The 22,238-nt window shown below is 47.2% G+C and overlaps 1 protein-coding gene across 3 annotated transcripts in view; it reads right to left on the bottom strand.

Moving 5' to 3' along the window:
• Window positions 1-289: 289 nt before the first annotated feature.
• LOC137430718 (uncharacterized) overlaps window positions 290-22,238 on the bottom strand; it is a 148,152-nt gene continuing 126,203 nt past the window's right edge. For all 3 annotated transcript variants that reach the window (XM_068121497.2, XM_068121509.2, XM_068121503.2), the window contains one exon: window positions 290-4,801. In XM_068121497.2, coding sequence (XP_067977598.2) covers window positions 4,359-4,801 — 443 coding nt within the window. In that variant the 3' untranslated portion in view covers window positions 290-4,358. The remainder of the gene's footprint in view (window positions 4,802-22,238) is intronic.

Below are 22,238 nucleotides of genomic sequence, written 5' to 3'. Positions count from 1 at the left end.
TCCCTCGGATGGAATTTAAGCTGGGTCCGTCCAGTCTACCGACATTAGTTGGACGTTAATAAAGATCCCACAGTGTTATTTGTGAAGAGTAGGCAAGTATTCACCAGTATCCTGCCCAAATTCCAGATTCCTGCCACACACATCCAGCAGGGTCACTGCAATAGCAGCACAGCCACACTTCCAGCAATGATGCACACCAGCAACCAACAGGCTGCACACGAAGTGAATGAATATGCATGTTATGGACATAATACTTCACCAAATCCAAAAATGACAGTGAACATTAACAAACCTTCACACGCAAAAACTTTTATTACAAAACAGATGTATTTGTGATAGCAGTCAAAAAAACCCAAAACATTTAATGGGTAAAAAGAAAGAAAATAAGCACCAAATAAAGTGTTCACATTAAATTCAAGTAAAAACAAAATACCGACTTCTGAATCAGAAAAAAATTTCTTAAATAAAATCATGACCATTCCACATCATGAACAAAGATGGAAACTTTTCACAGTAAAGAACGGCTTAGTGGCAAACTAAACTAAGCCTTCAAATGAAATTCAAGCAGCTTACTTCATTCAAGATTCAAGATCGCACGTTTCCTTTCATACAACACCACCATATTCGGTATTTCATTACCGTCGTGTCAAGGACATCAAGTACCCACGATTTCACGTGGTTTCAACCGTTGGTGGATTTAAACAATTTCCAATACTTCATTCAAAACGTTTTTTCAAAGGTATTCAAAATGTAAAAGATTTGTGCATAGTCAAATACAAAAGAGGGGGGGGCGGGGGAGGGCATTTACCCAATTTACTGCATCTCGAACATTGGTTTAGGGCTACACGACCAAGCGAAAAATTATTTTATTTTAACAAACATTAAGGTTCACGGAGTTGGCATACAAGGGAGGACAACAAAATGGGAGAAGTGACGAACAAGTAGTCCAGACAAGACAGGACATGAGAAGTGGGTAAACTGAGTATAGAAGAAATGTAATCAGACAGGAAAAGCTGAGAAACAGAGTAAATGTGAGTAAGTGTGGGAGGATAAGACAAGAGTAGTAGTAGTAGTTGTAGTAGAAGTAACACTTCTTTGTGTCTTCAGATGCATAGGGCTACCAAGGCATTTTTCTATGGGCTATTGGGCACAATCTTGGACGGGTCGCCACTCCGACGCAGGACACACAAATTGTCATTCTTCCCAGTGAGTTGGTACTCATTTTGCCAACCTCGAAAGGAGGTCAGGCTGAGTGTTACGCACCACGCACCTGGTGTTACTTTAGCAACATGACAGGGGTTCAATTTCAGGACCCTAAAATCTTAAGCCATCCACCTTAACCATCAAGCCAACACCAGGTTTAAGATGAGCAGGTGAGAACAGTAACGATTGGGAAATTGATTTAGGGGTAACACGAGATGGCGATGGCTTGCCTCTCTCACAAATTGAAGAAAATGAGACGATTGAACAAATTTGGGGAGGCGATTCCCTAGTCGAAATGAGAAGGGGAAGCGGTGAGCAGTTAACCTGGATTTGTGGAGGGTAACAACGTTTTGGCTGCAGGTTGAGCAAGTGCGGCCTAGTTGAGCTCACGAGGGACAAAAAGTGGTTGAGAGGGCAAGTGGGTTGAGAACAAAGTATGAGGAGATATAAAACTGTTACGCCACCAATCTATCCAATCTGTTACGCCACCAAAGCGTTCAGAATCATTGGAATCTCCCGCGATGACGCTATCTCCGAGGGCCTTTCACTTACTCACCGCAGGCAGGTTGGTGGTCTTTCCGTCTTCTACCGACTCATCTCCGGCCTTGCTCCCCCAGCTCTCTCTGGGCTCTGTCCCCCAAATATTCCTGCAGGTCGCACAAGATCTGCCTGCAACCCTCTTATGGTTAAACTGCCAAAATCAAGACTCTCTGCTCACCTTCACTCCTTCATTCCTCTTTTCTCCCGCCTCTGGAACAAACTCCCTCACTCTCTTCAATCCCACTCCTCCCTCCAGGCCTTTAAAACGGCTGTTCACCACCATCTCTTATCTTCCCCAATCCAAAACCTTGATCGTTTCTACCCCCGCTAATTTCACCCCAAATCCACTTTTTTGAGGTGCCGACTTCTTTCCTGGAAGTCCTTGGTGTCCTTGCGTTTTATACCTATCCTGCCTCCCCCCAGGCCCTCTCCCTCCCACACATCTCCCGATGTCCCTGCTCTCAAATGTTGTGTTTGTGTGCTTCCTCCCCTTCTCTCCCCATCTTGTCGACCACTCCCCTTTTTATATACTTTGTTTGCTTGTTTGTTTGATTTGTTTGTTTGATAAATGTTAGCTCTTTCACGAGCCTCGACTCTGTATACAAAAAACAAACAAAAAAAAATCTATCTGCGGTGGGAGAGAAGCAGGCCTTGCACCAACCGATAATACTGAGTTAAACGTTTTGGTTAAGTCCGACTTGGCATCCAATAATAATTTAAATATTTTATAGTTCAAGGTGCAAAAATTAATATGCAGAGTACTGTGCTGTTTTGTAAACTAGTTTCATCACATGAGTAAACGTAAAATGATTGGGATAGTATCAAGAGGTGTAATATCGTAAACGGTGATCGTGAATATTAAACTTCCACATTAAAAGATTGTCCATTTTGGGTGCGTCTAATACATAGATACGTGTATAATGCTACATTAGTGATACCATGCTGAGATGCTTGACAAATCATCACATTTTGGATCTTACTAAAAGCTTCTTTTGATTGAGAGTTTTGATAAAATGTAAGTTTTAGCAAAAAAAACAAAAGACAGTTATTGAGGGGACAGTTATTGTTTTTTGTACTTGGATCATTAACTCCATACAACAGCACGGGTGGGAAAGTGTGCAGACAAAAAAGCAAATTATTTCGCCGTTTGATTGTTCACATCATACAGTAACGTTATTTGAGAAGTGTCTGACTTCTATGCACATCTGAACTGAACAAGTTGAAAAAACTTGTTTGATTCGGGGGTGTGCACAGGTCGGTTTTAGGTGGTAAAAAAAAATAGTCCCGGTGGGTTGAGGGTGGACCCTAAAAGTCCCGTGGGGTTGAGGGTGGACCCTAATTCTCTTGATAAAAATGTGTATCGTATTGCACAGCCCCCAATGGGAGGGGGTATTACGAGTCATAAATACGCTACTTCTGGGTGAATTAATTAACCTGTCCCCCCCCCCCCCCCAAGGACTGGTACTTTGTTAAGTATTTTTCTATTTTTTTAACCTGACACATCAGAGCACATTTGAAGCCTGCTGTTGGCTTAACGGTTAAGGTGGCTGGTTTAAAATCCTAGGGTCTTGGGTTCAAGCCCCTGTCGTGCCATTGCATCAACACCTGCCTGGAAAGGGGGCATTGCATCAACAGCAACAGCAGCCGCTCCCCCAACAAAATGATGCAGCCAAGCAGCCACAGGCTGCATACGAATAAATAAAATAAAGGAGCGCACATTATCGCATAATAGTAACGTACAAAATGACAAGACAAGCCCAAACATCTCTCTCCAATCAATGTCATGGAACAGTTGGTTCCATTGCATTTTGAGGAAATCTCCAAATGGCCTCGAGCAACGATCATTTCATTTGAAATTTCTTTATATCAAACGTATAATTTGAGAGGTTGAAGGATTAAAGCAGCACTGTACAAATCATCAATAACTTGCATATTTGAATCATCTCAGGATCTCAGCTTTATTCTTTCTCGAATTCGCACAGACGTCTCGTTAATATTAGAGTGAAAGCATCTTTAAGATGCTTTAAGATCTTTAAGATGCTCATCTTTAAGCATCTTTTTTTGATCTTTAAGCCCATTCACTCCAAGAATAAAGAAAAACGATCAAAACAAAATGAAAATCCACAACTTTAAGGGTTTAGGCCAATATTATAGCTACAACTATTTGTTGCGGCTATAATAGGCCTCGTGGAGTTTCGGTCATCAAAACCAAGCACACCGTGTTTACCAAAGTCTGGAGCTATAGCAAAGCGAAAACATCACACATTATTTGTCTACAGCACTATAAATATTTCAACTGAAAATACATCTGCATAGGAACATCAAAATCAACAACCGACCATACAAACGTGCATGATCATGTAAACAAATGGAAATAATTGTCAAAAGGTGCAAAAAAAAATTGAAATCCCCAAAAACCACCACCTTCAAACTCTTTCTACATGTGAGCATCCTTGTACCCTCCCTGGTATCATTGTTTAAAAAGTGTACACAATTTTGTGCCTGGGTGGTGCGTCTTATCATTTCTGATGTGCGTGTGTGTGCATGCGCGTTTTCTTTAATTTAGTGTTGGAATTTCAGGTATCAGGTTCTTCACGAGCCCAAACCATCGGCCTTCATTTCAATGCGGTATGGTACTCCAAGTGTACTCTCATGTGCTCATCAAGGCTACGGGAGTAAGCAAATGTCTTTTTGCAAACGTCGCACTTGTACAGGCGCTTACGCTTGTGCGTTTTCATGTGTTCATCCATCGAATACGATTGTGCAAACATCTTGCCGCACACAGAGCACTCTTGCAGATCATCTTTGTGCTTTCTCATGTGATTTTGAAATTGATATAAAACCAGAAACACCTCACCACATAGCGAGCAACTGAATGCTGAATTGGCTTTTTTTTTTTTAAACAATGCACTTTCTTTGCCACAATTGTTGCAGTATTGTCCTTGTGGACAAGGTCCAGGATGTTGCTTGTGCAAGTGTAACTTCAAAGCAGTTGCATAATGAAAAGACTTGGTGCACCTGCAGCACGACAAAGGTCCCACACTTTTTGCTTGTTGGCCTGCAATAACAATCCAAAAACATCAATAAGAAATAAAATAAAAACACAACAACGCAGGCTCAGATTATATATATTATATGATATATACATAATATATATACATAATATACATATATATATACACATATATATATATATATATATATATATATATATATATATATATATATATATATATATATATATATATATATACATATTGTTGCGGTTTTGAGAACCCACACTTGCTAATAAATATAACATCATTAAAGGTTAAAGGTAGCACCCCATAGGTAGGCCACAAGCAACACGAAGGTCACCATAGGACGTCAGTTATTTCATAATATGTGTTTAGATAAGACCATTCCCAATAGTTGAATCTGCGTTGTGTCAATCAAATAAGAATAGGCCCTTTCGTTCATTTTGCCAGCCTCCCCTCCAATCGACGCCATTAAGCGCTAGCCATCGCCCTCGCCCTTTAGGGCCAGCGGCGTTTGCAACCTCGCTGGGCTTCCGCCCAAACCAGCCTTCGCTGCCCTTGAGCTTGCTCAACACCGCCATAAGCCACGAGGTGAGGCCCGGAAAAAGGGGGCGGAGCACGAGGGAGGAGGTGTGGCCACGTCACCCAGCCGTCAGGGCGGGGCCGGTAAGCGATAACCAGCCAACCAGGGCTGGAGTGACATCGCCTGACAGGGCGTGGTTGGGGCTCGCGGAGCGATCGCTGGCTTGACTGATAAAAGCCAGCGCACAAAGCCCTCGGAAGGACTTACTCGCTGGCACTGATTGAAGGACTTACAGCGGAAGCTTGCGCTAAGCGGACTTGCACAATCTGCGCGTTGCATGAGGACTGTCGTGATTACAGAGGGCTCGGATCGCTGGCATTGGGATTTCAAAGCAGGACATTGGGGAGGGGGCGTTTGGCGGGGGTCATGCGCATATGATGTACGCGAATATACCAGCTTTCCCCCCCGTCATTATAAGTGTCCACTCGCGTTACGCTATACGAAGAGCTGCATGCCGGGTTTTTCATCACCTGGACCGGAGCCGGACTAGAGCCTGGACGCGCTGGTGACCATCAACCTACCATCTGCAATCCCCGTGTGAGTGTCTGTGTGTGTGAGACGGGCCCGTTTGTCCAGGGAATAAGTTAAGACTGTAATTAAGGCTGCCCTGTGTGCTTTTCCTTCCTCTTTCTTTCTTGTACATTCTTTAGTTTCCTCTTCTTTCTTTGCACATAATTAATAAACCCATCTGTTCTTCCTATTTTCCTGGTTTCCTCGCAATTCGATCGTCCTAATGTTTTCTCAATTGGGTAAGCGTGGCACGATCGCAACCACTTAGAATCGGGTCTAGTCACCTGTTAACAGCTCGGATAGCGGATTGCTATCCGCTCGGCATTTTCCATCCATATGCGTGATTCGAGCGGGAGTTATTCCCTTGCTTTACGGTCGATGGTAGTAATTAGGTAATAGGACTAAAAATCCACCAACAACCCTATTTACCACCGACCGGAAGGAACGTTATAACTTCCAGGACTCGCGTCGGCCAGATAAAAGGACAAGGGGATTAATCCCCCCTTGATAAGGGGAGAGCCGACGTCGGAGATCAGTAACAATATACAGACGGCATTTAATATGGAATATATATTTTTTTCTTGACTTGCGTTTACTTTCTGAACTCAGTCTATCAATCTGGTGAGTTTCTTTTACCCTTCGGTGATGACTTTGTTGAAAGAACCATGTCACTGATTGTCTTTCGCAGCAGGAAGTCAATAACAGGATTATATCACAGGTGGCGTGACAAAATGTAAGGACAGGTACATTTGACGATTGGCTTCACAATCGGGTATATAAGGGTTGTTGCGTTCTGTATTAGTGGAAAACAACTGCTGCACGTCTACAAAAGTTATTGCCGCTTCCTCTGGAGATGGTCCGTTAACTCGACAATGCTGTTTGTCACGGAGTGGTGGCTTTACGAAATTCTGGCATGAAACAGCATGCTATTGCTCGGCAGTATGGCATCACTCAAGGTCAGGTGTCAAAGATCCTGAAACGAAATGCTCAGAGGGGTGTCCCTACTCCACTACTGAGGCCAGGACGTCCACACAGAACCACAAGGAGAGATGATCGCCAGCTGCACCGGTTAGTCTGCAATGGCCGTACCAAGTTAGCTAATCGGCTTCGAGCTGAGTGGCAGCAACTGACAAATGTGCCTGTATCCAGACGGCTAGTCAACCAACGACTGGTTCAAGCAGGCTATCGTGCCAGGCGTCCCCTGAGAAAGCCACGCCTGACCAGACAACACAGCCAGTGCCGATTGCAGTGGGCCAGAGAGCACGGTCAATGGCAGCCAGGACACTGGAATCACGTGACCTTCAGTGACGAGTCTAGATTTCTGGTCTATCGTCAAGATGGCCATGTCCGAGTGCGCAGACAAGTGCATGAAGCCCACAACGAAGATTGTATAGTGCCAAGAGTCAAAGCTGGAGGTGGTGGGGTGACCGTTTGGGCTGCTTTTCATGCAGGGGGCAAAACTGACCTGGTTGTTCTGAATGGAAACCTGAACCAGTTCAAGTACAGGGCCATTCTGGAAGAAACATTGCTTCCATTTGCTCGTGCAGCCTTTCGAGGAAACTTTGTCTTCCAAGATGACAATGCACGGCCTCATCGTGCTCGCATGATCCAACACTCTTTTGCTGACCGTGGTGTCGAGCATATGGAGTGGCCTGCCATGTCCCCGGATATGAATCCGATAGAGAACTTGTGGGCAGAATTAACGCGTCAAATCGACAACTTGGACCAGCAGCCTACCTCTGTGCGTGAAATGCAGCAGACTATTGTCACTGCATGGCAAGCGATTCCTGTCCAAACCTTGGCAAATCTCGTGAACAGCATGCCTCGACGTGTACGTGCTCCCCTGAATGCTCGTGGGGGTTACACGAAGTACTGAACTGTAATTTTACTGTCTGTAATCCCAGTCATAATTTAGCTTTTGTTTTTGTTGAAAAAAAATTTGGCTAATGTCCAAAATAGAGATACTTCTGGAAAACGTACAGAAGTTTAACACAGTACTGTCCGTGAATTGAGTTCGATATCAGTTTACATCACTTTCAAGGATCAATTTATTTGCTTCGAAATGTCAAATGTGGTTTTTGTTTCTTTTAAAGGTCACATTAACAAAATCTAGAATAATTTCAACATAATTCCAATGAACTTTTGGTTCTAAGTCATCTTGAAAAGTAAGTTCACCCCCACAAAAAAAATATTCCATATTAAATGCTAAGTCTGTATATATATGGTTGACTAAATAAATGTTAAGCTCACCAGAGACCTAATACACAAGTGTCATGTCACTTTTGATTTGAAACCAATATATATTAAGCGATTTCACTTACCGAACATAAATATGAGTACATATATATACATATTGTTACGGTTTTTAGAACCTTCACTTTGTAAATTTAGTATTAAAATTTCCTATGTACATTTCCCCTCTAATTGGCTGTTAATTGAAATGAGTGCACCGTAGCTAGTCCATCACATGCACGTAGCAAATAATAGGCTTCCCTCGATAGTTATCTCTTTATTCTATGTCAGTTTCAGGCTCTGTCTCCCATTAATTGACTCTGCATTGCACCGAATTGAAATAACATAGATTCCCTTTCATTCCCAAAAACCTCCATTGCCAACCGCATTTGCCAACTGCATTCGCCGCCATTGCCATGTGCTCTAACTCGGAGAAGAAAGGCGTGTCTCCACCGCGTCATAGGAGGGAGGAGTGAGCCAACCCCGATCAACCAACCAAGCAAGAGGGGGTTGGCTTGAGAGGGCGGAGAGAGAACGATCGGGCAGGTTCGCGAAGATTCCAGGGTGTGGTCCTATAAAACCCGTCATGCGACGCCCCCACCAGAGAAGGGATGAGTTCACCCAAAGGAGTCCACCGCAGCTTTGAACAAACCCCAGTTTTAACCACCGCAGCTTTGAGCGTCGACAGCGGTGACGGTAGTTGCGGCCACGAAGCAACGTCGCCGTGCGGAGACGATTGGGGAGAGTCGGCGGCTGCTCAACTCGAGCCGGGATCACACCAACCACCCGCATCCTTCCCGCCTTGTGATCCCACCTCCTCGTCCGTCCAGCCATCCACCTCCAGCTGAACCTTCCTCCCCTTCCAGCCATCCGTTCCTGCCTTCATTCCCCATTCGTGTAAGTCTGATTGTCGTCTGTTTTGTGTGTCTTGTCCTGGGGTATAAGTTAAGCCTGTTTAGATAAGTTAGTATTGCACTGTCTTCTGGTCCTTCCATCCTTCTGTCTTTATTTTCGTATCCTTCCTTCTCCTTGGTTCTTTTGATTGTGTAAATAGTAGTAATAAATATTTGTTCTTCCTACCTTGCCTTTCTTTCCTTTACATCCGTTTCGTTTTAGTGATTTCCCCATTGGATACCTGTGGCACGATTTGGCCAACGTTTAAGAATCGGGTCAGTTACTTGCTAATGGTTCGTGCCGCGGCTGCTAATCCGCTCGGCAATTAACATCTTGTCCGCGGTCTCGAACGGGGTTGCTCACCTGCCTCTCCGGAGGGAGCCGAGCAGCTTCAGGAGCGGAGACGGCCAGTGAAAATAGAAGGGGGACTACCCCCCCCCCCAAGGGGAGTGCCGTACTCCGTTTCCGTAACAATTGGTGTCAGGAGCGAGATTCGGACCTGAAGTGCGCTTAACGCACTCAAAATGACGAGTGGTACAAAATTTTATTTTATATCCTAAATTTAAAATCGTGCCATGGATGGTCAAGGTGATCGGATGCCGGTTGGGGAGTTAGAGGGGGTAGAATCGACCCAGGATCCCAGGGAAGAAGTGGGAATAGTGGAAGAGGAGAGCAAAGAAGGTGCGGTCGTGGGGGTTACAGGCACACGAAATGGCGGCCTCCCGTACGTGACGGCGATAGCCGGACCCGCAGTGCCAATGGACTGGGGCCTTTATATGATGCATTTCAGTGCATCTATGAAGGGGGACAGTAGGGGATTGGATGCAATGATGGCTACCCGGGGGATAGACATGGAAAAAATGAGGCACGAGGCAAGGTACAACCCGGATGGATTTGAGGAGCAAATAAACGCCACGATGAAAAGAATACGGGAAGACATTGACCGCAGATCGGGCGAAAAGGTCCCAAAGGTACGCAATGAGGTAAAGCAGGTCGAGAAGCGCTGGTTGAGCGAAGCGGAGAAAAGCGCGGGTAAAATGATGGGTATAGAGATCGCGACCCGGGGTATGGGACAGCCGGCGACCGCTGAGGTAGAGGGAATTTTATTAAAGCCAACGGTCGTCGAGGTGAACAAAGAAATCATGGGTATAGTTGAAATTGTAGAGACAACAGACTTAGAAGAGCAACAGTTGGAGGAAGGAATGGATTATGTGCAAAGTCTGAATTCACACCTTGATGCCGTGCTTAATTCTTATAAAGATTTGCAGGTGTTGGTGCAGGGAGGAAGAAGAACCCCGAAGGTGAGTCGTGCTGTATATTGTGCGGGGAGATTTTGTAAAAGGATGTTTGGCGCAGAAAGAATTTTCGCGCGCTTGGGATCGAGAAAGCATCCGGGCGTTGGTGAAGGGTCCCCTGTGAGTGGTGTGAGTGGAAATGGCGCGCTTGTGGGAAAAAAGTGTGCATCGGGGAATGAGCGTGCTACAAAGCGCGAGTGTGAAACCGAGTGCGAGCGGGAATGCACGTCGGGGTGTACGGGGTGTGACACAGGGAGTGAGAGCGATACGGAGTGTACGTGCGAGGGTGAGAGTGACCCGGAGAGTGAGTTGGTGGTGGAGCGGGTGCGAGAATGCACGTTTGGGATGAACGGCGAGAGTGTGCGAGAAAGCACACCTGAGTTGGTTGTGGCGTGGGTGTGGGAGAGCCCATTGAAGCGCGTGAGTGGGTGGATGCGAGAGTGCACGCCCATGGTGAGTGGTACGGAGTACGTACCGAGGGAGAGTGCGCAAGACGGTGCGCGAGGTGTGTTAAGGAAGTGTGCGAACGGCGAGTGTGCGCGAGAGGTGTGGTGTGTAACAGGGAGTGCGGTGGTGGAATGGACGGAGTGTGTGGGATGCACTGGAGGCGCCGAGACGCCAGGTTTTGTGAGTGTGAAACGGGTCGCGTATGCGAGTGAAGCATCGATGTTGAACGGGGCAGCGTTTAGGGCGACGGATAGCGTGCGCGGTGCGCTTTGTTGGATGCGAGGCCCCGCACGGTCGAGTCCGGGCCTTGTCGGGCAAGGCGACCGGTCCGGTTCAGGGGCAACTAGGAGGAAGCGGAACGGTTCCCCCTGGTGGCGGGGGGGGGGGGGGGGGGGGTTCCGACCGGGCGAGATTGAGCCATCGGGCCGGGGACTGGAAGGTGCCGTGCCGAGATGGTGCGTGGAATCTCGGCCCGACCAAACCGCCTCCCTTGAACCGAATGCCGGACGGATTCAACCTGCAGGCGACCAAACCACCCGAATTCATTGCTCGGCTTTGCGAAGCCGAGTTTTAATGAGGTAACGACGCACCGAGGCTCAGATATAGCGGACTGTGATGATAATAGTGTTTTGGATTCGAAATTTTGGGATAGGGAATTTGTGACTGGTTGAAATTTGATGGTAAAATTGGTAGTGAGAGATGTCCGATGTGGAGGGATGGCAAATCCACCATCCCTCACAATATGGGGCACATGAGCTATAGTTTTATGGGGTTTTGGCAGCGTAAGCTCGCCGAGGGAGGGTTAGGATAAAATGATAGGGATCTAGAGAAGATGACCATAGGTAACGGTAGAGGTAAGTAGCGACATTGGACAGGTAGTCGGGGACATAGAGAGGTTAGAATGGATGATAATGACGAGGGAGCGCAATAGTATAAGGGGCGACTGGGAAGCGCAAGTTTCAGAGGGGAGTAGTTAGATCAGATGATGCCGTGTGTTTGAGAATCGAAAGTGTATTCGGAAGTGTATTGTGAAAAGTGTATGAGTGAGTGAGGTGATTGTGAGTTGTATTGAGCGTGGAAGTGTATGGAGCAGTGCATGAGGAACAATTGTGGTTGTGCATTGTATGGAATGATTGAAGAAGCCTGGGAGGAAGGAGGGTGCAGGAAGCACCAGGTGTAGGAATGATGGCACAGGTGTGCCAATACAGGTGAGCATGGTTGTATGGAATAAATGGTCTGGAATATATGGAGTATGGAATACGTGGAGTGGAATGGATGGTATGGAGTGAGTATGGTGGAAACTGGAGTGGAGTGGATGGTGCGAAGGCAGTGGATGGGGAGGATGGACCCCATCACGAATACCCGGGGAGGGTAGTTTAAGAGTTAGGTAGAGGGAGTAGGTAAATTGTGGTTGGATATTGGCATCTGTGGTGCATGTAGAAGAATGGTGTTTGGATGGGTCCATTAGTGACGTTGAAATGGTTGGGTGTGTGACCTGTTGGTGAGAATGGTTGGTTGGGCACTCCGTCACTGTTCGTCTGTCGGCCAGGTGAGGCCGTAGGTAGGCTCTGGGAGCCAGGTTAGAGTCCAGAGTTAGAGTTCAGTGGGGCCCGAGGATCCAGAGGACGGACCCGGGTAGCCAGTGCCATAGAGGGCATCGAGGGGGTAAGCACCAGGGAGGGCCGTCCCCAGGTAGGTTAGGGTGAGGAGCAGGTAAGCTCAGGTGGCAACGGCAGTGGCGGAGGTGTGCAGGTGAGCGGACCTGCTGGTGAGCCACACGACCCAGCCCTGAAATTGTGCGAGGGCACAGATAAGAAAAATCGGGGGAGTGAGACCCCAAATTGGAGAGCGCCACAGTATGTGCAATGGGAATTGATTTTTAGAACCGCATAGAGTAAAGATGGCCAATAGATTGGCAGGGTAAGACCCCAGGTAGAGTAACTGAGTTAATGTCATTTAGAAGATAGATCGGAGAAAATCTCTTCGCACCATCCGCATCCACTCACCAAGGTGATAAAACTCCACACCATATTTTGCAACTATTTGGTTAGAATGAAAGACGCATCATGACGTGGGGGTGACATTGTATGTAATCCCATCCCTTCCTTTTTGGGAGGGATTGATGATTAATTTGGAAATAGAGGGGATGGGAAGGACAAAACGTAGAGACGGAATTTGTAAATGTGGTGATTGTGTAAATATGGGGAGGGGCAAGGGTAGAGTAGGTGACATGGGGGGTGACGTACGGATAGGGACGAGCTTTCTTAGCTCGCTCTCCCGCGCTGTCCATGTTGCATTATCTTGTATTGATGTGTACCCTTGCCCGCTGCTTTGCTTGTCCTCCTTTCCCCACTCATGGACTTGTTTTTGGGCCCGGGGGGAGTGCGCAGGTGACTGCAGTTGTGTGCCCGCACCTTCACTGCCTCCGGCCTGCACTGATGCACCATATGGACCACACTGGCACTCATGGACCACACGTTCTGTGGCCTAGCACCACCTTATGGACCACACGTACTGTGGCCTGGCGTCTCTGCTGGGACCGACCATTATTGCCAGCGGTGTCTGGTTGCGGACCACTGTTCTCAAAGTGGCACCCATGCCCAGCAGTGGACCACCGGAGTTGGCCCTGCTGGCCGAATCGATAATAAAAAGCGGACGCGGTGTATGCCCTTTTATTCTTAAATAACATCAAGCATGAAGATCATCGACAACCAGAACCAGCGGCCCAGCAGAGCAGAGAAGAAAGAAGACAACATTTATTATTTTTTACCCCTAATTTGTTTTCTAATCCCCCCAATTTGCTGTCTCACCCCCAAAATTTGCTGTCGAACCCCTAAATTTGATTTTCTAATCCCCCAAATTTGCTTTCTAAGCCCCCAATTCGGCTTCCCAATTGCTCACTGGTACCCCTTGCTTCGTCCCTCATTTCCTGACTGATTCGCTCACTCCGAGCATTTATCCTTTGCTCTGACTCCATCATACAAGCCCTGAATTGTGCCATAAGGACTTGCAGATCCACAACCCCTACCTGCGCAGCGGACGCGGCCTTCGCCGCCATGTGCGAGGCGCCGCCATTTTGTGCGCCTGCAACCCCCGCTACCGCACCTTCTTCGATCCCCTCTTCCATTACTCCCACTTCTTCCCTGGGGTCCTGGGTTGACTCTAAACCTTCCTCTACCCCCTCATTTACCCCCACCGGCATCCGATCGCCTTGACTATGAATGGCACGATCCAATTTGGTTGTTAATAAAAATTTTGGCCGCTCGTAATTTTTGACCAAATTTTTAAGATATATTAAAATTTGGTTCGGGTCCAATCCCACTCCTGACACCAATTGTTGCAGATTCGGGGGTCGGCTCTCCCCTTATCAAGGGGGGGGGGGGGGGTTAATCCCCTTGTCTTTTGAGCTGGCCGTCCCCCAAGTCCCAGAAGCTATGACGTCACTTCCGGGCGGTGGTAGGTTGGGTTGTAAGCCCAATTAGTCTTAGTACCTAAGTACTACCACCGGCCGTAAAGCGAGGAGATAACTCCCACCCGAGCCGCAGCGTTAATGGATATGCCGAGCGAAGCGAGCCGCGACTCAGGCCGTTAACAAAAACTAACCCGATCCTGAGCGGTTTCCAAATCGTGCCACAGATACTCAATTGGAAGAAAAGACGGAGGTCGGAGGCGATCGGATTAGGGAAAAAACAAGAAAGAACAAGACACATTTATTAACAAACCAAAGAGAAGAGGAAAGGGAAAGAATGTACAAGAAGAAGAAGAGCAAAAGGACACAGGGCAATCTTAACGATACAGTCTTACTTACAACCCCGGACAAACAGACAGACTCACACAGGATGGCAGCTGGCAGGGGAGGAAGGTCCAGGCAGATGGTTCCAGGTGAGGGGATCCGGCTCCGGTCCAGGCTCCGGGTCCACGGGCGAAGAACGGCAGGCAGCTTCGCGTATCGTTGGCGCGCGACCGGACCTTACATATGCGAGGGGCTGGAATGCGGCGAACGTTTCGCGTGCCGAACGCTCTCTCTCTCCCGATCAATCAAGGTCCATATCAAACGGCAGTTCATATCAAACGATGGTTCCCTGCGCAGTTCGTTGAAACAAGCGCGCCTCCCGATCAATAGGTTCATCAAGCGCCTTTCCCAACAAGTCTGTTCAATGCAATCCCCGGTGCAGTTCTTTCAATAGCAACGGTCCTCTGCGCAGTTCTTTCAATAGCAACGGTCCCCTGCGCAGTTATTTCAATAGCAACAGTCCCCTGCGCAGTTCTTTCAATAGCAACGGTCCCCTGCGCAGTTCCTTCAATTGCAACGGTCCCCTGCGCAGTTCTTTCAATAGCAACGGTCCCCTGCGCAGTTCGTTCAATAGCAACGGTCCCCTGCACAGTTCTGAAAGCAGTCCTCGCGCTTGCGCTTATATAACGCGCTTTGAAATCAATGCGCGCTTCAAAGAGACACGCCCGCCAGTGAGCTCACCTCAGCCCTGGTTGGATAGCGAGGGCTCACCGGCTCCACCCTTGACGGCTCGTTGACAGGGCCACGCCTCGTTCTTGGCGCTCAGCCCCCTTCTTCTCCAAGCTTGACCGCATGCGTAATGGCGTTTGGAGCGAGGCAGCGAACGCTGCTGGGCGAGCAGAAGCACGTAATAGAATTTGGAGAGAGAGACTGGAAAAATGGATGGAATTGGGCCTATCTTATTTAATTAATGCAACGCAGATGCAACTATTGGGAACACAGCCTTAACTAGACACATACTAAGGAAATAACTGAAAGTTCCTATGGTGTCCTACGTGTTGCTTATGGACTAACTATGGGTGCAACCTTTGACCTTTTAAATCAGGGGCGGGCAACCCCCGGCCCGCGGGCCACATCCGGCCCGCGAAGGCTTAGCGTCCGGCCCGCCACCCTGCTAGGCTTTATTATTGCAATCCGGCCCGCGGACCTCCCAGTAAAACTCATATCATTTGTAAATGTAAGAGTTTATATTTAGCCGGTCTGAATTCAAGAAAGGGACATTTTGTCTTCAGCACCGTCCTCTTCCGGAAGACATGCGCACGGGGAACTGTCTTGCCTAGACACCGCCTGCTTGCTGATAGGCGGTCTTTTCAAATCAGCCGGCATGTGATACGGACGTCCTTCCGATTCAGTCAGCTTGCGACAAACGTTGGTGTCTGGGACAAATAACTTGCAACAAAGAGGTAAGCGACGCAGAGTTCTCTAAACCTATTTCAATTTTCACTTTCTTTCAATTTGCTTTGTTTTGTTTGTTAGAACATGTTATTATCTTTCATTTGCTGCGTTTAAATAATTTTATTCTCCCTTTTTATTTGTAAAAATAAAAATATAACGAACTTTCTATTTGTAAAGAAAAAAAATATATAACGAACTTTCTGTTTGTAAAAGAAAAAAGAAATTGACGAACTTTTGTTTAAAAGGAAAACGAAATTGACGAACTTTTGTTTAAAAGGAAAACGAACTCTTTAAAAAAAAAAGTATGCAGACTGATTCATTTCCTGTATTTCAGTTTTACGGTGAAACTGTGTCATATTCAGCGTTGGCCACGTGCGCGCAAAATAAATACATTCATCTGTACAATTCGTCTTCCGAGATTTTTTGTGCCCCAGATTGCTTGCTGTTACATCATTTATTCATTGCTGATATACCTAATTTTCTTCCTTTTCAGCTCATCATGTCTGCGACCCAGCGTGTTAAGAAGAGGAAAGTGGACCTCGAGCGTCGGATCTTCAACCCTGAGTGGGAGAAGTACTTCTTCATCGAGCGCTTTGGACAGGCCCAGTGCCTCATATGCTTGAAGACTTTGGCTGTCCTAAAAGAGTACAACGTGCGCCGCCACTGGGAGACAGAGCACCGCTCGTCAAACTTCGCGTCGGTGTCTGCCACCGAAAGGAAGGACGCCATGGTTAGACTATCAGGCAACTTGGAGAAACAAACTTCACTCTTCCGCAAGCAGAATACTGAGGCCGAAAAGGTGACGCGCGCCAGTTATGAAGTCTCCCGCATCCTTGCTCGCCGAATGAAGCCATTCGCGGATGGGGACTTCATCAAGGAATGCCTCCTCGCTGTAGTGGACTCCGTCTGTCCAGAGCAGCGTTCCGCCTTTGAGAACGTGAGCCTTTCGTCCCGCACCGTTCGTCGCCGCATCGAGGATGTCGGAAAACGTGCACGACTCACTCAAAACACGCAGCTCAAATTTCGTCGCCTTTTCCCTCGCTCTGGATGAGAGCACCGACACAAAGGACACGGCCCAGCTGTCCGTTTTCATCCGTGGCGTCACCGCTGACTTTCAAGTGTGTGAGGAATTCCTCCAGCTTGTCCCGCTGCGCGACACTACCACTGGGAAAGACATCTGCGACGCCGTGCTTCTGTGTGTTGATCAGCACTCCCTGGACCTCTCCCGTCTTGTGTGTGTGACGACCGACGGTGCCCCGGCGATGGTTGGTGAGAAGAAGGGCGCCGCTTCGCTGCTAGTGCGTCACTGTGCAGCCGCCGGATACACTCAGCCCATTAACAAGATGCACTGCATCATCCACCAAGAGTCCCTGTGCGCTAAGTCTGCTAACCTCGTTGGTGTCATGTCTGTCGTGGTGAAGGTCGTCAACTCCATCCTCTCCCGCAGCCTTAACCATCGTCAGTTCCAGGCACTGATGGACGAGGTGAACGTGCACTACAACGACCTGCTCTACTTCTGTGAGGTACGCTGGCTGAGTCGTGGGGCCATGCTGTCTCGGGTGTGCGACCTACAGCAGGAGATTGCCACCTTTCTACGTCAGAAGAACCTTCCCCACGCTGATCAATTCTCTGATCCGCGGTGGCTAGCTCGCCTGGCCCTGCTCACGGACATCACGGCGCACCTGAACACCCTCAACATAAAGCTGCAAGGCAAAGACATTCTCGTGACAGACATGTACGCGCACATCACTGCCTTCGAGGTTAAACTGCGCTTGTGGGAGGCTCAATTGGCTTCTGGTCAGTTTGTGCATTTTCCTCGCCTTGCTGCATGTGCCCCTGACGATGTGGACCTGGGCACTTGCGTTAGTGTCGTCAACTCTCTACGTGAGGAATTTGCTTCCCGTTTTGCAGGAGTCAGGGTGCTGGCTGCGGACTTCAAGCTTTTCACTGCTCCCTTTGACTTCCCCGTGGAAGACGCCCCTGCCTCCTTACAGATGGAGTTGGTGGAGCTGCAGTGCAACGATGAAATGAAGGCGAAGTTCCGCACCTCTTCTCCATTGTCCTTCTTCCGCGACACCGTTCTCCCTTCTAACAATTTTCAAAAATACATTGCCCATGTCCAACGCATTGTGGCCATGTTCGGCAGCACCTACTGCTGTGAACAGCTCTTCTCGAAAATGAAGTACACGAAGTCTCACCTTCGCTCCCAACTCTCGGACCGCCACCTCAATGACATTCTTCTGTTGTCTACCTCAACCATCGAGCCAGACATGGAAATACTTCTTCATGGCAAACAGCACCAGCAGTCTCATTGATTTGTAGAGTGTTCAATGCAATTTTTGTACAATCTATTCATGTAAACAAAATATAGTAATTCTGAGATTTCGTTTTTCACTCCGGCCCGCGATCTCCTTCCAAAAGTCTCATCTGGCCCTCACTCTGAAAAGGTTGCCCGCCCCTGTTTTAAATGATGGGATATTTACAAGAGTTATTATTTATTTACAAAAGTGAGGGTTCTAAAAACCGCAACAATATCTATATTATAATAGCCGTAGATGATTCTGTCTGTCTGTCTGTCTGTCTATCTGTTGGGTGTCTGTCCGGGGTGTGGCTTACTCGGTTTGCAGAGTAGCTCCACCCATAGCTCCACCCATTCTGGGAGTGGCTATAAACAAATATCCACCATTTTATTAACTCGCATAGCTTTGAGTCCTGTTTTGTAGGCCCGTGGTGTCTTGCTCTCCCCCAGTTTTATTTCAAATCAAATTCGATAAATCATTTCATTTTTCACAGTCGCTAACATAGTTTTAGACTCGGTTGAAAAAAAACGGGAAGAAAATCCGATGAAAGTTGCCGTTTATAGAACGAAATGAATTCTCAAAGGCCTGTAACTTCAAGGCCATTGAGTCTCTCTCACGCCTTTATCTCCAATCTAACTCACCATATGATTTCATTTTTATCGACTCGGTTCTATCGTTCTCGGTTCGGTTCTACTTATAGACTCGGTGTCAGCAATAATTGAGAACAATCCACACACGCGGGAAAATGCAGAGATATATTTTTTTAAATCGCGTCATGGTGTATCATACACCGCCCAACATGACACCGTTGGCAATGTGTGGATATATATTAAAAATTCGCTTTTGCTTTTCCGTTATGATATATTACTATTTCGTTTGATGATAGTCGTCACAAAAACGTCAACAATGATGCCGACATATATTTCTTCGTTTTTATTTCATTCAACATATTAGCCGGAAGTAAAATATGTTTCAGGAAATTACCGAGAGATATTTCTTCGTTTTTTTTATTAGTTATGTGCGCATACACTTTAAATAGGTTTATTTGAAATCTTTAATTTTCCACAAACATTCCACACACGCGGGAAAATGCAGAGATATATTTTTTAAAATCGCGTCATGGTGTATCATACACCGCCCAACAGACACCGACGGCAATGTGTCGATATCTATTTTAAATTCGATATATCATTTCATTTTTCACAGTCGCTAACATAGTTTTAGACTCGGTTGAAAAAAAACGAGAAGAAAATCCGATGAAAGTTGCCGTTTATAGAACGAAATGAATTCTCAAATGCCTGTAACTTCAAGGCCATTGAGTCTCTCTCACGCCTTTATCTCCAATCTAACTCACCATATGATTTCATTTTTATCGATGGTTTTAGAGTCGGTGTCAGCAATAATTGAGAACATTCCACACACGCGGGAAAATGCAGATATATTTTTTAAAATCGCGTCATGGTGTATCATACACCGCCCAACATGACACCGACGGCAACGTGTCGACATATATATTAAAAATTCGCTTTTGCTTTTCCGTTAAGATATATTACTTTTTCGTTTGATGACAGTCGTCACAAAAACGTCAACAATGATGCCGACATATATTTCTTCGTTTTTATTTAATTCAACATTATTAGCCGGAAGTAAAATATGTTTCAGGAAATTACCGAGAGATATTTCTTCGTTTTTTAAAATTAGTTATGTGCGAATACACTTTAAATAGGTTTATTTGAAATCTTTAATTTTCCACAATATAATTTACTTGCCATTTATCATTTGATGATTACGAGACAAATTCCTCTTGAGGATCGTGACAATTCATGCGCTGCGTGGAAACTTCTATTTCCAAAATGAATGAGACGATCGATGAAGAACGCAGACTTGAACAGGATGCAGCAAGAAAACGAATGAGACGGGCGAACGAGTCCATCGACGAACGTCAATGCAAACTTGCGGGGTCACCCGTGGGAATCCCACGGGCATGGATGTGTGTGACATTTCGACATATTGAGTTAGATGCTGCACATTCATTTTTACAAAATGGTTACTGGCAAGTCATCAGATCCAGAAATGGTGTAAAAACCACCGTTTAGAGGCCATTTTTCCCCGCAAAGCGGGGGTTGGCCTTTTCGGGGACCGTGGTAGTTGTTGTTTTTTTGTCCCCTTTTTGAAGCAATGTTTTACGGCCGGATGCCCTTCCTGACGCCAACCCTTTTTGCCGCCTTCAACGACAAACAGGGAATTACCAGTGAACTGGTACTCAATTAGCCGACCTCGGAAGGATGACAGGCTGAGTCAACCCCCCTGGCATTAATTCGGCGATCGACCGAGATTCGAACCCAGGATCCTAAGCCGGCACCCTAGCCGCTAGCCCAACACCAGAAATGGTGTCATGAACACAATTTATTTACGCACAAGCACAAAAGCAAGACGGGCCGATTTCCGATTCCGACGGGCCAACGGGCGAGACGGGCCGATTTCCGATTCCGACGGGCCGATTTGGAGCAAGAAAAAGAACGAGACGGGAGAAAAAGGAGAGAAACGAGACGGGGAAAGCCGATTGGAGAGGCGAGTGAGGCGCGATTGGAGAGGAGTGTGAGGCGCGATTGGAGAGGAGTGTGAGGCACGATTGGAGAGGAGTGTGAGGCGTGATTGGAGAGGAGTGTGAGGCACGATTGGAGAGGAGTGATTGGAGGGGAGTGTGAGGCACGATTGGAGAGGAGTGTGAGGCACGATTGGAGAGGAGTGTGAGGCGCGATTGGAGAGGAGTGTGAGGCGCGATTGGAGAGGAGTGTGAGGCGCGATTGGAGAGGCGTGTGAAGGATTGGAGAGGAGAGGAGTGTGAGGGATTGGAGAGGTGAGGGATTGGAAAGGAGAGGGATGTGAGGGTTTGGAGAGGAGAGGAGTGCTAGGTGGAGAGAGGAGAGTGTCAGGTGGAGACAGGAGAGTGTCAGGTGGAGACAGGAGAGTGTCAGGTGGAGAGGAGTGAGGGGTCACATATTATGTGAAATAAATAAATTGTGTTCATCACACCATTTCTGGATCTGATGACTTGCCAGTAACCATTTTGTAAAAATGAATGTGCAGCATATAACTCAATATGTCGAAATGTCACACACATCCATGCCCGTGGGATTCCCACGGGTGACCCCGCTAGTATATATATATATTGTTGTGGATATGAGAATTGTGTTTTTTTATTGTTGTGTAAATTGTTGTAAAAATATCGCCCTCCTTCCTCCAGTTGTGTATAAAGGTCAAAGTGCGTCCCGTAATTAGGTCATAAACAATCACGTTAGCCAATCTTAGATTTCCTCCTTGTTGGTAGTTTATTTCCTTATTCTATGTAGGTTAAGGCTGTGTCTTCCATTAATTGACCCTCCATTGCACCGAATTCAAATAGATAGATCCCCTTTCATTGTCAATAACAAAGCCTCGACTGCCAATTGCATTCGCCGCAGCTATTGGGCGGTTTTCACCGAGACACCATTAGCCACGAGGTGGGCTTGGAGAAGAAGGGGGAGGAGCCGCCGAATCCAGGGCGTTGGCCACCCCTCGTCATCAAGGGCGGAGCCAGAGAGCCCGTGCCGACCAATCAGGGCCGAGGCGAGCTCACCGATGGGCGTGTTCTAGAGGCCGGCGGCTTGATCGCCCACGGCGTTATAAAAAGCGCGCGCGGAAGCCTTTGAGAGTTGAGTCAGAGATACGGCAAGTGCGAAGTGCCAAGTAGAACAAGCGCCAAGAACAAGTGAGAAGTGCAAAGAGAGAGTTGCACAGAAGTGCAAAGAGAGAGTTGCACAGAGGTGCCAAGAAAGAGTTCGAAGGAGCAGCTTTGGAGAGCGCACGGTGCACCGGAAGAGCTTCGCCGTGCAGTTTGGGACCGCGGCGGTTTTGGCGATCGCAGCTCGAGTATTGATGGCGGCTGTCCGCTTCCAGCCCGACCGATCCCGGCTGAACCTTCCTCTCCCGCCAAGCTATTCCTCCTTCCAATCATCCCTGCCTGCAAATTCCCCATTCGTGTGAGTC

Source organism: Myxine glutinosa, chromosome 1 (genome assembly GCF_964187855.1).
Source record: "Myxine glutinosa chromosome 1, kmMyxGlut1.1, whole genome shotgun sequence".
In the NCBI taxonomy this organism is placed as follows: domain Eukaryota; kingdom Metazoa; phylum Chordata; class Myxini; order Myxiniformes; family Myxinidae; genus Myxine; species Myxine glutinosa.
Note: the sequence above shows the minus strand (reverse complement) of the source record. Positions and strands in the feature narration are given on the sequence as shown.